The sequence below is a fragment of the Stegastes partitus genome, unplaced genomic scaffold (genome assembly GCF_000690725.1).
Source record: "Stegastes partitus isolate 25-593 unplaced genomic scaffold, Stegastes_partitus-1.0.2 Scaffold1413, whole genome shotgun sequence".
In the NCBI taxonomy this organism is placed as follows: Eukaryota; Metazoa; Chordata; class Actinopteri; family Pomacentridae; genus Stegastes; species Stegastes partitus.
In genome coordinates, this window is record NW_007579144.1 from 159,735 (window position 1) to 176,001 (window position 16,267).

At 41.4% G+C, this 16,267-nt stretch overlaps 1 protein-coding gene across 1 annotated transcript; it reads right to left on the bottom strand.

Moving 5' to 3' along the window:
- Nucleotides 1-1,644: 1,644 nt before the first annotated feature.
- Nucleotides 1,645-15,393, bottom strand: lonrf2 (LON peptidase N-terminal domain and ring finger 2). The gene is made up of 12 exons (XM_008299409.1): nucleotides 13,679-15,393; nucleotides 9,195-9,313; nucleotides 8,622-8,744; nucleotides 7,363-7,518; nucleotides 6,363-6,588; nucleotides 5,462-5,561; nucleotides 5,125-5,239; nucleotides 4,140-4,261; nucleotides 3,831-4,017; nucleotides 3,604-3,738; nucleotides 3,075-3,224; nucleotides 1,645-2,258 (listed from the first exon to the last, which is right to left on the bottom strand). Exons 1-12 carry the CDS (start codon nucleotides 14,418-14,420, stop codon nucleotides 2,100-2,102), a joined length of 2,334 nt encoding a protein of 777 aa, XP_008297631.1. The 5' UTR covers nucleotides 14,421-15,393; the 3' UTR covers nucleotides 1,645-2,099.
- Nucleotides 15,394-16,267: the final 874 nt, after the last annotated feature.

Consider the following 16,267-nt stretch of genomic DNA (forward strand, 5'->3'; position numbering starts at 1 on the left):
AGGTTGAAACGTTTAATTAAAACATTAAAAAGGCCTCAGAGTTACATTGATATACATATAAATCACCCAAATTAAGATTTCACCATACACATACACCTAAGGGCATAGCAGAAAGAGAGAAACAAATGAACATACACAATCAACCCCTAAAACTAAGTCTGTATTTGAAGTCCCAGAGATATGCTACAATAGGACATCAAAGATCCGGATCAGCGATATCTGAGAGGATGCATTTGCATTTTTTTTTTTCCTAAGTCAGAACTTAAGTGATAGCCCGGCTTCTGTTTAATATAGATTTCTAATTCGAATCTCATTTCCAAACAAGTGGAGCATGTTGTCCTAGAGTTGTCATTGTTCTCATACGTTGTAGTCTGTAGGTTTTTAGTGTTAGAATGGGCAAAACAACAACCTCAACACAAGGACACTCATTACTTTCTCTCAGACAATCTAAAGCAGCGGTCCCCAACCCCTGGGCCGCAGACCGGTACCGGGCCGCACAGAAAGAATGAAAACATTTTATTTTTCTATTTCATTTCCGGCGGAGTTTGCAGGGTGTTTTATTTTGAAAAATGACTAGCGTGTCACTTCCCCCTGTCCTTGTTTCCCTTGACTGTCATTTTCATTTTGCACTAATGTACATATACCTTTGCTACTGGATGTGTAAATTCTTGTATATATTTGTCTTGTTATCTTGTTTATTTTTTTTATTAATATTTATTGTATTTTGTTCTTTTTCTTCTGTAGTTATTTTATTTAATTTTTTTAATTTTCCTATTTCCATTATTCGTGTAAATTCCTAGGGCGACACCAACAGCCGTAACCAAATTCCTTGTATGTTGTGTACGTACTTGGCCATTAAAGCTGATTCTGATTCTGTCAGTTTTCATGCCGGGCTGTTAATCAGAGCTGTCAGTCTACCTGCTGCCCAAATGAATAAAAAACAAACGTCTCTGGAGAGCTTCTTTGAAAAGCGGGAGAGACTCAATATTGAGACAGAAGGATACATATTTACTAATAAAAAGTCATTTATTTCTGACACTTTTTTAATAGGAAAAAAAAGATTATTCTTTGTTGTGTGCGTGATGATCGGTCCGTAGAAAACTGTCTTGCTTGAAACCGGTTAGTTATGCAAAAAAAGGTTGGGGACCGCTGATCTAAGGTACATGACCTCCGCCACGGCAGCAGACAGAGAGCTGCAGGTTTTCTCACATGAATTTCGGCTCAGTTAGGAAGATTAAAAGTGATCGAACTAGTGCACAAACAGGAACCTGATCTCATGTGCACCTCACGGACAGATTCTGTAATCGTTGTAATTACAGAAGGGGGGAAAAGATAAGAAAATATCCACATACTTCAGCCAGGCCAGTACATTCACTTGTGTGTTGTCATCATGCCAAGTGTTGCCGTTTTTGCTTCATATTTCAGTGGGTGAGTTTTTGTTTTCACTCCGTACCTGGACGGACAGAATGTAAGAGGCCACGCACAGCTCTGTGGCCGGCCGGCTCCTGTTAAACACTGTTTAGTGTATGTATGAAAAATGAAATCCTCTTGAACCTGATCCATTGCTGCTCATGCTCCTTTTGTGATATCAGGTTTTTGTTCCTTCATAGCAAAGAGTCAGACGAAAACACCCCAAACTGACCCTAACGAAAGCGTCCCAGCTCGGCATGACTGGTTTTACTTCAAATTCGACTGGGAGCACGAGGTGAGCGGTCACTCTTTCAGAGATTAGATTCAATTCATTCAGAGATTATTCATTCAGTGATGATGGTGCTGGTGGAGGGGGTGGAGGGGGTGGGGTTCTGGATGAACACTCAGAGGAGAGGAATGCCCCTCATGCCTCCATCCCGACCCACCTGACGCTCCCAACAGAACTGACATGTGCTCGAGAAAGGCTGCATGATGCAGGAAGGAGTTCATGAGCATCTGAGAGCGAACTGATGTAGGAGATGAATGAAGGAACGAGCAAACACATGTATAAATTAATGAATGAACCCGTCAAAGAGTGACCAGCTGACAAAATGAATGATTGAACAAATGAATGAACTAATTTCTGAAGTGCATAGACGCCAGAGCGGTTCTCCCGAGCAGAAGGTTTATCACCGTGGCCTCTTGCGAGTGACGAAGATGAGGACCCTTCGGATGGCAATGAGGCGGTCCTTGAGGGAGGTCATGGCCAGGATGGTGAGCTGGGCTCGATTCTCCAGTGGAAGGACAGCGAGCAGCCACCAGCACCAGGCTGGACCACTGGGACTGGCCTGCAGAGGAACAAAACAGGTCTTTAAATTGTGAAAACATGACATATTTATCTCTGTGCATTATGAAGTCGTCACTGCTTACAAGAATAGAAACATCCTTCTAATACATCAGATTTCTGTTGCTCTGAATGCCTGACCGAGCTTGGTTTTTACTTTATTGGCTTTATATTTGTGGCTACCTGGTGGTTAGGACACCACAGGAGCTGCAAGACGATTACTGGAGAAGGAAATAATTAAAAAAGGTTTATTTCCATTTATATGGATGGAAAATCCCTCTTCGGTTGAACTGCTCACAACTAACAGACACATCCTGTGACAAGAGGTCCAATATATTCATTTTCTTGTATCAAGGGGTCACTACAACAGGTTCAGACCTTCTTGTTTAGGAGTTTAGGTAGAAACCAGTCAGATATCTAAGCTACTTGGGACTGTATTTCACAATGTTTATCAGAGATTACAGAGGTCCCCGAATCAAACTATTTTTAATAATGAAAATTAGATAGCTTAGGTAGAAGTTTGTGGAGAGCACTTTTCTCTATTTCCTGTTTATCGCTCCACCCTACAAGTCTGCAAGTTTGCTGTCTATCTGGATAAGTGCATTTGAGATGTATCTCATCACAGACAGGACTGAAACTAATCTAAATTTGATGTCTTATACAACATAATCTTTCACCTGAAGGCTGCAATTAGTGTTTCAAAGCACTTTTAGGTGACAGGAATTGCCATCTTGTTTCATAATGTTTGTCCCTAAATCTGTAGATATTGGCATTGAAAAATAAAAATCTGTAAAAGTATTTAACACGGGTGTTTTCTGACCTGTGGGTCCGGGTCTTTGCTGGGAAGATTCCCAAAGTGGCTGAGTATCTGACTCTTCATGTTGTCTTTCAGGGAGGTGAACCAGCTGTTGGCCTGCTCATACACAGAGTCATGCAGCTTCTGAAGCTCCACCAGCTCCTCCCCTTCCACCTGGTGACAGAGACAGAGACAGATTTTAATTCAGCTTTGTAAAAAAAAAAATAATAATACAAAAACAGATTAAATGAGAGATTGCATAGCTTGTATAATTTCTGTGTACAAAAACTTCCACTTGACTGACAAGGGCTTATTTAAATACACTGTTATAAACACCAGCAGTGTTGTTTTCCCTGTGGCAGGACTGAATTTGCTCGTGGCACAGAGGAGGGAAAGTAGGCCTGCTGTTCTTTCCACTGCTTAACAGCCACGGGCAAAAAAATAAAATAAATCAGCTCTGTGTGACATTTGCTTGACAGCAGCATGATGGAAAGTGTCTGAAATGACATCCTCTGACAGACAACACACTCGCACATCCTTCCTCATAGCTCACCTTCTTGTCTTCCAGGTACTCTATCTTAGCGGTGTTGTAGCCATCTCTCTGGCCATGACTGAGAACTTTGAACCGAGACACACCGATAGTGTCGACCACCGAACGACCGTCGGGAAAGAACTTCACATCTCGCACCTGAAACACATTTAAAATCATATTTACAATGATGGAATCTCTGTTATTTGAATGAGAATGAGATGAGAAAACCTCTCTGAAAACACACTCACCTGCAGCATGCAGCCATAGTCTGCAAACCCTTTGAGCTCATCAGCTATGCACATGCCGAACTGCTTGGTACCGGTTTCCATCGAGCGGCGAATCATGAGACGGTAGCGTGGCTCGAATACGTGCAGCGGGCAGGGGATGGTGGGGAAGGCCATGGTGCACACAAAGATGGGCACTTCCTGGTTCAAGCTACAAGACACGCAGTGAGGACATTGTTGTTAGTGTTGTTCTGTGTCTAAAATGTCAGTAAGTGATGACATTTTTAAGACTTCTTAAAACAATTTGTGTCTGTGTGTGTGTATAAAACTAACTTGGACAGCTCCTTCATCTCCTCTTCATGGATTTTCTTCCTCTCTGCCAGCTCGTCTCCTAGGTAACGCTGCAGGACTTCCTCCATCAGCAGGGTTTTGTTGTAACCTCTGGTGGCTAGATACTGTGACGGCAACACACAAACACCATTAGTATGCTACGTATTACATATTAGGGATACAAATAACTGTTTTTATCATCATTTAGTCTGTCAAGATTTCTAATGTTTCACCTAATAGTTTAATAAAACACAGTTAAAGACAGTCAGACTGATTTAATCCAATCAGCAGTCCATAATTCCTAAAAATATTACATTATACAACGACATAAAAACAGAACAGCAAAAGCTCACATTATAGCAGCTGGAATCAGAAGGTGTTGGTGTTCATGTGGATAAATTGTGTAGATTCTCAGCCATCCACGTCATGTTAATCAGAGTTCAGTAGGAATTAACTGGACTTCTCCTTTAGGTTCTTGAACCTTCCACCCAACAGGCTTCTTCAGCTCTAACTGACTAATGGGGAGTTACAGAATTCCCAGTCCCTCCAGCTCACATGGCTAACAACGTTAACGTGTTCAGCCAGTCCTGAAATGGCAGATTCATATCTTTGTTGTGTAAACTGGCAGCTCCATTAGCATGAATGCTGTCGTTGTTGGTGGACCACCTGGTTTCACAACAATTCACATCTTGAGTCATGTGAGTCCTGGGTTGTTAATGGACCATCAGCCATGTGAGCTGGAGTGACTTAAACTCTGAAACTCCTCATTAGAACTGAAGAAGCCTATTAGATAAGAGGTGAAACATCTTCAAGAACCTACAAGGGAAGTCCAGTTGACTTCTGCTGAAGCTCCGATGATAACTTTAACCAGTGCTTCAATTAAACCACAAAGTCGTCACACTGACCGCTAACCTTTTATAAAGAGGTGAAATCTTGTTTTGAACAATGTATAATTGCATATTTGACTGAATAAAATATGGATGTGTACCTCAGAAAGATTCTCTTTGCACAGAGGGCAGTTGGGGTTGTGGTCCAGGCAGCGCTCCAGGCATTTGAGGCAGAAGGTGTGTCCGCAGGGCGTGGCCACGGGCTCATAGAACAATCTGGAAAAACAACCGAAAAAACACAACCCAATGTTATCACAGTGCACCTGCTGACACGGGCTATACATAATATGGATGTATGTATGGCATACCGATACTAATAATGCAACTGTAGTGATTCAACAAGTAGAGTGTTAAATACATTTTTGCTCCTAATTGCCGTCGTAATTGTAATTGCAGTTACTGTGTGTTTGCCAGAAAAACTGGACTGTGTGCAGTCACCTCATGCAGAGTGAACACTCCATGTCTCCGCTGTCCAACAGCTCAGCAGGAACCATCCTTCCTCCCCATACTGCAGCCGTCTTAAAGGTGCTCGCCTCATCTGCATGAAAAGTCATCACATCAGCTGACAGTGTGGTCTAGAGTGCAGCACATGTGGTCATTTTCAGACCATGGTTCCTGTTTAACTCATTGCCACAAGAAGTGTCTTATCCTCTGTCTCTACACACATGGAAGTTGTGTATTATATGGTTGATTTTTTTGCACTGTTGGCAAAAATTAGGCTTAAAATGTATGTATTGTTTCTAATATTTCAGTTTAATCATACTGTCAACATAATATCAAGTTCATACAGTCGTCATTTTACAATTGTTATTGACATAACAATGTGACACAGCACTTTTTTTTAGTCCACCTTGATAAGGGACCAACACAAAGTAAGTGTGTAATAACTGCTTCGGCCTTCAAGTGTCGTGCTGCGTCATCCTGTGTTCTACTTCTGTGGACTGAACTAGTTTCTATCCTGAATGACACAGCACATTTCCATGAGTGTAATGATACCATTATTACTCAGCGAAGAAGGTCATTCCTTGTACTACTGGTTCCATTTATTTTTGCGTGATCTCACAAAATGACTATGTCACACCTGCTTGCATTCACTGGACCACTGCTAAAGGTTGTCTACATCATTTAAATATATATTAAGGCTTAATATATTAAGTAATAATGATATATAATATACATTAATAATTAAGCTGATGGGATAGGAGCTGCACGCATCCATCGATACGTGAAACAACCTTAGTTACAACTAACTGAACAATGTAAAGTGAATGATATTTAGTGACGGACGACTTCTATGTATGAGTAATTGTATTTTAAATAAAACCCAGACTTTTCGTACCAGGTTTGAGAAGTTTGGAAGGAGGGTTGAAGACTTCTGAAGCTCCATCGCTGCTGTGTTTCCTCTTAAGGCCACCGGGGGGTGCTGGCAGTGCAGCTAAAACATCGGCCAGGCTCTTGGTGCTGCCCTCCCCTGAACCGGGTTCCGATTTACCAGGAGATATGATAGGTAGTATCGAGGATGAGTCGTCCACTGGAGCACTTTTAGTCACACTGAACTCTGAGTCCTGGACACATAGATAAACAGATTGTTAGCATGTCAGGAGGAGGAGGGGATTTCAAAGACAGTTCTGACATTATTTATTAAGCATGTTGAAAGGACATACACAGTAGTCTGAACTGAACAAAGGTGTAGCCCAGCGGACTTTTTCTGCATCCAAAACAGAATATAAGTTTATTTATCTGTCCCTATTAAAGTCATTTCGTCAGCTCTGAACTGTGAGGAAAGTAATTTAATGTTCTTAGAATTGAATGCTACCACAGCAGCTGTTCCAGTAGTTTCTGTATTGGCCAAATCTGCTGAGATTAAGTGTGTTTCCATGTGTCATGATACAATCAACCACCCTGATAACAATCAGCTTACATAAAAGGCACCCGCGTCTCAAACGAGCTGACATTATATTTGCGTAACGCCATGTTTGCAATGATCCTCCTAATTAAACAAATGATATGCTCTCCAATGTCCCTCTGTGGCACTTAAGTGTTTTCAGATCACGGCTGATAAGACTTAGAATACCTCCAAATATACAAGCAGGTAAAGCAGTAGAAATCCTCAAATACCACTTGTCCTACAACTTGCGTAACTGACTTCACTAAGATGCCAAAAATGTTAGAAATAAAATATTTGTTAAATTAAACACATGAGGTGGGAGAAAAAAAAAAGAACCTTCATGAAAAAAATGTACATTAGTGTATTAACAGTTCCTTAAACAAATTAGAAAATGTGCTTCTCACAGATGTTTTCATGAGTGGGTGTACTGTGCTTGTTGGTGTGCAGTAACCTGTGAGGAGGAGCCTGGTTTCTGTGTGAGCGGCCTCAGGGACCTGAGCAAGGCAGGCGGTTTGATGAGACGGGTGGCCAACCCTCCCTGCAGAGGGTGCAGCGGTGTTGGCAGGTCCTCATTCTCAAAGACGGAGGAGAAGAGCTCGCTAAGGACCTGAGGGAAGAAACAAAACACTTGATTAAAGCCCGCAATCCACAGACAGATAATTAGCAGCAATCAGGATAATTTGTTTCCTTCCTGTATTCTGTGTAAAATTGATAACTGTTGTGAGATCTCCACACACCCGACTGTGTTCTTCATCAAGATTCAAATCTGAAAATTACTTTTTTTTTTCCTTTATTCCTGAAATCATTATTATAGATTTAATTATAGATTTTTTTCCCCACTATTTTTTTTGGTTTTACATCAAAATATATTGGACAAAATAAAAGTGGGTGACATAACAACTGCAAGACAATCATCACATTCTTCTATGCCATTTATACAAAGTTATCGCTCCTTTTAATACCTCTAAGAAAAAATGTAAATATGTCATTGTGGGACATACTGCTTCATGACAGCATGAGATTTACAGGATCGTTTGGTATCTAAAGCATTTAATTTTCCTAAACTCACCAAATATAGACACTTCTGCTGGTTCTTCTTGATAAAAACAAAGTCTCTCCTCATCTGACTTTCCAGACTACTAATGATGAAACTGTTTTTGCACATTTTATGCTAAATGGGGCATTTTTCTACACTCAGTTTATCTTCAGTTGCCGCTTAATGAGCTGACTCTGTCTTGCAAGGACAGCAACACACTGTAACATACCAGCTACTCACAACTGTGTGGCAGACAGGTTGACACCAATTCACAACCTGATTCATGTAACACTGCAGTGCGACATAACAACACACGTGACCTCAATATGTAAATAGCCCAGGAGAGGTTAAAAGAACTGGGGAAAAAAAAAACATTTACAAAGCTTTAACACTGCAGTATGAGACAGCACTTATACTTTACATAAATTATTGATTTTAATCTGACTATTTATGATGGGTATTTTTCACTGTTCAGGATTTCTGTTAAAACTGGAGCCGTGTAACAGTGGGCGTAAGCAAAATAATAATGCTGTAAACACTGACGCCGGTCTCACAAACTTAACATCTAACTGAAAATGGATTTTCAACATAACTTTTCACATAACTGTAATGTTTTTTTTCCAGGTTTTGTGAGAAAACGAGACATTTCATGCACACAAAAGACCCTCTCTTACCTTCTGAGCCTCCAGTTTCACTTTGGTCCAGTCGGGCTTTAACGCCACACATAGGAAGTACTCCTGCAAGGCCTCGTCGTTCCGGCCTACTTTACTCAGTGCCGTAGCTTTCAGACAGTGAGCCTAAAAACAAGCAAGAATTACATGATTCGGTATGCAACAAATGAATCCTCAATGTTGCCAAATGTTCTTCTAAACAGGTGTTTTTATGGGATGTGTGGCGATGGATCAGCATCTCTATTACTGCATTGTCAACAACACCTTTACGCCAAATGTTCCTTCTTTAGAAACATTCTTTGCTATAAATATATAATTATCGAGTTACATAAAAAAAAACCCTACTGTTTCCAAGTGATAGGCACATTTGAAGAAGTTTAGCCACACAATGTTTGTAGAGCAAAATTGGCAAAATGAGAACAAATTGGCAAAACAGAGCAAGTGTCCCAAAAACATTTGAAACCAACACATACATTAGACTTTGGTACTTACTATCTTCACTACTAATCCAAGAGCTTTATTTTATTCTGGCTCAGACATTTTCTTTTGTGTTGCAGATTAATTTCGAGGTCTCACCTTTGTCCACAGAGGTTTTAGTTTACAGAGGCTGCTGGCATCCTGCACAGCCTGGCTGAAACTCCTCATCTCCATGTGCAACTCAGCCCGCTGATGCAGAAGTCTGCCTGAAGAGGGCACTGTAGACCACAAGAAAAAGAAAAACACACCACCATGAGTGGACAGGCCTCCAGGGGATGGACTCGTTTTTCTAGGTCTGCCAGAAGTAGGACAGTAATGTAACATGTGGCATGAGACCAGTTTCACATGTTATAATGCTTGTAGCTTATGTAGTGACTCTAAAACGTCTCACGTTAGTCATTCCAGTAGACAATTACCAGTAGTTTCCTTTACTTTCAGTGCATGGCCACATTAACTACAGGCTTTATTAATCATCATATGAAGTACTTTACTTTACATGTTTCTCAATGTCATTGTTAGGTTCTTCCTAAATAATCAAGATATTCCTGCTTGATGAGTATTTTAGACACTTTGATGTTTTAATTTCATGCTGCTGTTCATTTTGCATGAGACAGCATCCGTTTAGTCACCGACTGATGGTTGAATTTGTTAGAAACTCTGTCTAGGTCGTCTTTGAAAATGAAACCCATCTGATAGTTAATTTGGTAAACAAAACTCATTTTTAAGAAACAAACAAGATCATGGAAGAAGATAAAAAAAAAAGCTGCACAAAGTTCTGCAGAAGTTAGATACCATCATGTCCACATTTGAGAATGTGTTAACATCGTCTTCTAGTCAGACTAAATGTGTCCACACAACCGTGACAATGTTCCGAGACCGAATCGAACACACCAACAGTGTTTCTACTGTTTCCTTGCAGTTCAACAAGTTGCTGACCTTTAGCAATTTACCGACAAAAATTGTTTTTGGCCTTCGCCTTTGGCAATTTGTGGGTAGAACTTTGGATTCTGAGCCCACTGGGTAGTTATTTGAGAAACCATTTCCCACAGGCTGGATGTCTCATATTCCTAGAAGCTGAACAGAAGGTGAAGAGGCTGGCTGGCTGAGTCAGCCAAGACATGAGCGCAATCACCAACAAGCAGGACCAACAGAAAATATTTATATGTCCCCAAAACACTGTGCTGTAACAGACGATTTGTGAAACTTGCGTCAATAACCAGGAGAGTAGTTGGTCTAATATGTAAAGTTTAGTTAAGTCAACATCTGATTTTGCTTGTTTGGTATGTTTTATTAGTATTAGTTTACTGGGATATAATGGTATGAAAAATTAAGCTTGGTGTGCACATGTAGTTCTGTTTTGGAGTCACGGTTTGGTACATGTATAAAAATAACATTATTTGTAAGTATCATCTTAAGCCTGGCAGATTTTCTCAACACGTTCATAATCAAATTACCTATTTCAGCCCATTTTTGGCTTTAGAACCACAAAGTAAAATTTCTTTCTTTTTGTTAAGAACAGAGCAAATCTCATTTGAATAAGGGAACTGAACAAAACTGACCAAGACCAAGAGGAGTGTATAGTCATTGCACTGACGTGTACAGTGAGAGCAAAAATATCTCTGGCTTTGCAAAAAGTCCATTAAAACATATAGTGTGAGTTGACACATCACACACGGTTAATAACAATCCCAATGTTTGCTCAACCTTTAAGGCCAACCCCTATTATCACACTGTAGCGTGGAGACAACTGCTGCACTGCTAAAACCATCTAGGTGGAAGTCGTGTTCTAAAGTTTTCATTCCCGGAGCGTGATCACGTAGACATAACCACACATTAAACAGTTACAGGATGTACTGAACACAAGTCCCATACCAAACCACACCTCCTGTATCAAACAAATCAGGACAAAAACATGTACTGTTACACCCCTATCATCTTAGAAATAAATACACGAATGAAGAGAAGCAAAGAAGCTTTTTGCACACTGAACTTTGTAGCCACAGATATGCAATTAAAATCCATGGCCTGTCTAGACCTGAAGTATGGGATTTAAACCTTTAGATAAGTCTGGCAGTTGCAGTGTTTTAATTTAGGGCTACAAGACGTTTTTTAACAGCTGGTAAAAGGCCAATGAATTACAACGCATAAAATATGTGGAAAGTATTAAGGTTTGTTTGTCCTACACATTTGGGGCCATCTTTTCTGGAGACAGCCCAGAAGTCTTGAGATGTTGAAGTGTTAGAAAGCCTGTACTTTTATGCAATGAACCTGGTTGATGTAAAATATACTTGTGCTGCCTGTCCACATATGTTTAGATGACATACCTGACAACCAATACAATCACTGTTGTTACTAAAGAAATCTGAAACCCACCTGTGTATTCGCTGGAGCTCAGAGACTCCATTTTTATCTTCTATTGCTGGTTGAGTCAACCTTTCTGAATGCTCCCATGATATTCAGAAAAATATTAAAAATATCTCAGAGACATAATACTGCCTTGTCTACTAGATATCCCTGTGGTGCCGCAGCTAGATGAAAAAGGGTTGTATTCCTCCCTGCACATTTGCCTGATTGTTTTGCTTGGTTTACTGCATTTTGACACTGCAGCAGTACAAACATGTTTGTTATAATGTATTGCCACCATTCACAGGAGTGGGAAAGTTTCAGATATTCATGAAAACTTACTTTAGTACACAGTAATCTGTTAGAGGATAATGTAAGTTATTAAATTGTAAGTTGATTAAAAAAAAAACAAAAAAAAACCTTCCACACAAAAAATTACTGTGAAGAAGATTTTGATGTCGCAATCTGTTTTTTTTTTAACAGCTGAGGCTCAGATCTATGATCTAATCTCAAAACTAAAAGGGCGAGCAAATCCGAACAAGAAATTGTTGTTCAGGTGTGTCCCAGGAATGTCTGCTGTACCAAACAGGTACACCGGGATGGGAGGTCTGATCTGTTCAATTAGGGACATGTGACTCACTGAAGCAAGAACAAAACTGGGGAGGAAATATCATTTCACGGATTGTATTCACTGCACGACTGTAACAAAACATTGGGTCAGCTATGATGGAAAGGGATAATATGAAGCTTATCTAGCTGAATGTGCTTCAACAGAGACACTGCATGACATACGTCATCCTTACAACTTCTCACCACAGAAAGAGGCAAGGACGGTGAAAGAAAAAGTGAAAACCCAAAAAGAGCAGTTACAAAACAGGGTAATGGGATCTCACTGTGTAGTTAATTGAGGCTTTGCTTTAATTTTCTCCTACCTGAAAAGAAATTTGTTGGGTAATTTTTGAGTTTGGGGTTTACTGGACTATTTATTTAATCCTGTGAATTCTCTGTTTTTGTGCGGCAACTATTTACCAAAAACTTAGACTGTGACTTGTGCATTGCACAATGTAGTTCCTGACACTCAACACGTATCAGAACACGAGGCAGATTACCATCATAGAAGAAAATTCCCTAAAAAGGCACAGTTCAGATAAGAGCTGCGTTTCTGCTGACGTTATGAATCCATTACACTCATCCTACATCACAGATACCAGAAGGCCTCCTGCTGTCTTTGTTGGGAAAACACTGACTGGCAGTGGCAAAGCTGTGAGAGCACTCTGTCCTCCCGTCACCCAGAGTCACTCACGAGACAGAAGGCATGAATCAATATTGATCTGGGGAGAGAAATATCTGAAATGTTGCCACTGGGATGCCAGGGGATATTCCTTCCCTTAGCCTAAAGCTCCAATTGATCGATTTCTTACAGCGAAGTGAGTGTGAACATGTGAGATATCCAGTGCTGTGACAGAAACTGAATTTTAATGTGACTCCAATATGTAGGCCAGATGTGGGAGGGGGGGGTCCAGTTCAACTTTCTCTGAGGACTGAAAACGTGCAACATGAGACGTGCCCTGGTGCACGATTAATGAAGCACACTGGCACTCTTTATGTAACGTGCCAGCATAACAGAACATTCTGTATTTTGGCTCTGCAGGTCGAGGAAAACTGATGCTCAAAATGAGGATGATGCTAAAGATGAAGCAAATTGTCGCCGGTCTGGTCTGGGATCATTACTTTTCCCCTAAATGTTATCCAACACAGCTTATGAAACACCCACCAGTGAGGGGAGGAGTAAGAATGTTGTTCTACCCAGTGTGTCACCACTAGGCACTGAGACCTGGGCAAGTAAATTCAATGTTTTCCTCAAGAAATGGAGATAAAATAACAGTGGAATAAGTAAAATGTGTAGAAAATTACACACGCATCATTTGTCCTATGCAGCATTATGAAATCATCACAGCACTGTAAAGTATAAATAGAAATCAGGCTGTGAATGTGGCACTGGGAAGCAGAAGTTCGGATGTGTGCTACTTAGGTAATGAAGGACAGTGCGTCATATAACGCAGGACTTGGGTGCAATCTAGATGGGTGGGAGTGGCGCCACTTATCGGTGACACCGGGAACTTACACTGCAAAAAGTAGGTCATTTGCACCAAACACCACTGTTTTAATTGCAGTCTGTCACGTTGAACACAGACTAGGGTACATAAATTATTTCACATATGGAGGCTGCGTGATCTTACCTAAATCCACGGCTGCATTGTACTTCTCCAAGGCATCCGACAGGTTTTGTTTCCTCCACAGATCCTCTCCTTCGATCCAGTATTTCCTGGCTCTGCTCTCAGTTGCAAACAGTTTATCCAACAGGCCGCTGAGAACAACATTTAGTCTTAGGCCTTGGGGCAGTTTCTCTTTTTTGCTCAGCTTTTGTTTGCAGTGTATACAATCTTTGACAGAGTCGTCCTCTAAGCAGCGTTTGCAGAAAGTGTGTCCACACTCCACTGTTGTGGGCTCATAGATCAGACACTTGCAGAGGCGACATGAAAACAAGTCCAGGGCTTCATCCTCCTCACACTCCCCATTTATTTGAATCCCATCTTCCCCGTTGCTGCTGCTTTTGCCGTTTACAGTCACAGGGATGCCCAGCTCTTTCTCACGCAGAGTCCGGGCGATGTTTTCCACCAGGAGGGGAAGCTCCTCCGGCCGCAGTTTGCCGATGCTGGCCGCTGTGCAGTACGAATCCAGCGCCTCGGATATGCGTCCGGCGCGGGCGAGAGAGTCGGCCTTTCGTAGACACAAACCCCGGTCCGGTTGTTGTAGATCTGAGAGTTGAGAACTGTAGATCTCCACGGCCAAGTTGAAGTCTCCGGCCCGGTTGGCTTCCTCCGCCACCTCCAACATTTCGGGGCAGATGCCCGCAGCTCCGGGGTTGGAGAGCGGGTGGACGAACAGCTCGCCCTGGTGGGACCTCACACCCGTCTCCATCTTCTTGTCCCGGCAGGAAAACCCAACACTTGTGATGACTAAAGAGTTCAACAGTCTGGCGAAAGCAGACAAATCTCCCCACAGTCAGAAATCATATCTCTAAAGTATTGCTAACTATATTTGAAAGTCTTAATGTCAAACCAGACCTCTGATCGCCGCGCAGTGATGGCCATTGGAAGTAGGTTAGGACCTACACGGATCCAAACCCGACAAAACAGGACGTTTGTGTAACATTGCTAGTCCGCGATGTGTCACACAAACAGTCAACGGCGATCTATCCGGCAATAAAGTTGCATGTGATGTTATTTCCTTGCAAACACCGACTCTTATCTTCCCTAAGGTTGAAAGTCGGCGTTGTTTACTAACTCTACACACGGCTGGTCAAGAGTCCTCCCTCCCCATTTTTACAGCCAGGAAATAGTCTGACAATCGCGTAAAAACACAAACTTACTCTGAAATCATAAGAAAAAGACACTACGGCATGTTGTTGAGTCGTGCGCTACTCGGTGGAATCTTTCGAGCTTAGCAAGTAAGAAGCTTAACTTGCATTTCGTGCTAACTCCTTGTTAAATTAGTATATAAACTCATCAGATGCCAAGTTCAGGGTGAAAAATAGTCAACAGCTCACGGTTAAATGAGATGTGGCTCACTCAAGAGCCCACATGGTCGCTTTTGCTCCGGGAACCCGCAGCTGATCGTCTGTTGTTTTTATGTAAGAGACCCCGGGAGCACCGAAGCCGAGAGAGCTAGCTAGGTTGGTGAGCTAACTCCGCTAGCCGCTCCGTTGAACTCCACACAAACGAACTCTTTCCGACCCGGTATTCCAAAAGCCGTATACTTAAGCGAATCTGGATGTTAAGTCTATCGATTAACACGCGAGAAAATCCCAATAAAAATGCGACAGCCGCCGAGGGACCCCATCTTGGTTGTTAGCCAGCTAGCTCCAGCAGCTAAAGGTTGTTCCTTCTTTGGGATTTCATATACAATTCGCCGGAGCGAGCGCAGGGCGACACGTGACACACGAGGCGGGCTCCTATTGGCTGTTAATGTGGCTCACTTATATAACGCACTGATATTGTATAACCTTTCACAGACAACAGTCCAGGCTGAAAGCTCCACCAAAAACTAGTTAGCAGTGATTCATTTTAACGAGGTTTCTTGCATTATATATCAGAAACACATCCACAGGTAAAATAGAAGAGATCAGTGCATTTGGTTGGAGTTGCATTTCCCTTTTCTGTGTCTCTGCTTAACTCGCAGCCCCTGTTATGGAATTGATTCATTGTTTTATGTAATGCTTTATATAAGCAGTGTCTCAGGTCTGCTTTTGGAGTTAAAATGCTGACAACATATCCTGATTCTCTGTTTCAGCCAGAATAAAATAAAGCCTGTCCTCAGACCTCTTCTTTTGAATAGATTTATAAATAATAAAAAAAACAAACTACATAAAATTGTGATGCCAATTAAATAAACAGAAGAGTTTTGACCTAATTTAACAAACTGGGAATCCACACAAAAGTTGATTTTTTCAGGGGAACAGCATAGAGCCACCACCTAACAAGATCCCCTATCTGCAACAATGTTTAAATATAATAAACAGGCAATATGATTTTTTAATTATTCTTATATGTAACCAGAAATATAAGGGTGAAAAAAACAAGGCAAATGATTCCCAGTTTAAAAATAGGTGAGAATCCAAATGAGGTCTTGCATCTGAGTTTGCTTGGGGCTTCCAAAATGAAGAATCCACCCCCTCTGCTCCACCTACCACAATGAAGCGGCCTAGTTGGAGGACCTGTGTCCCAGTTACCTCCAGTAAACAAAATGCAGCATGCCTAATTTGCCTA

Excerpts from the sequence above, each read along its gene's own strand:
- lonrf2 (XM_008299409.1), bottom strand. The coding sequence starts at position 14,420 with ATGGAGACGGGTGTGAGGTCCCACCAGGGCGAGCTGTTCGTCCACCCG. Across the intron at positions 5,562-6,362 it reads TTCCAAACTTCTCAAACCTG|ATGAGGCGAGCACCTTTAAG; the intron begins GTACGAAAAGTC and ends CTTTTCATGCAG. Across the intron at positions 3,739-3,830 it reads ACTATGGCTGCATGCTGCAG|GTGCGAGATGTGAAGTTCTT; the intron begins GTGAGTGTGTTT and ends AATGTGTTTCAG.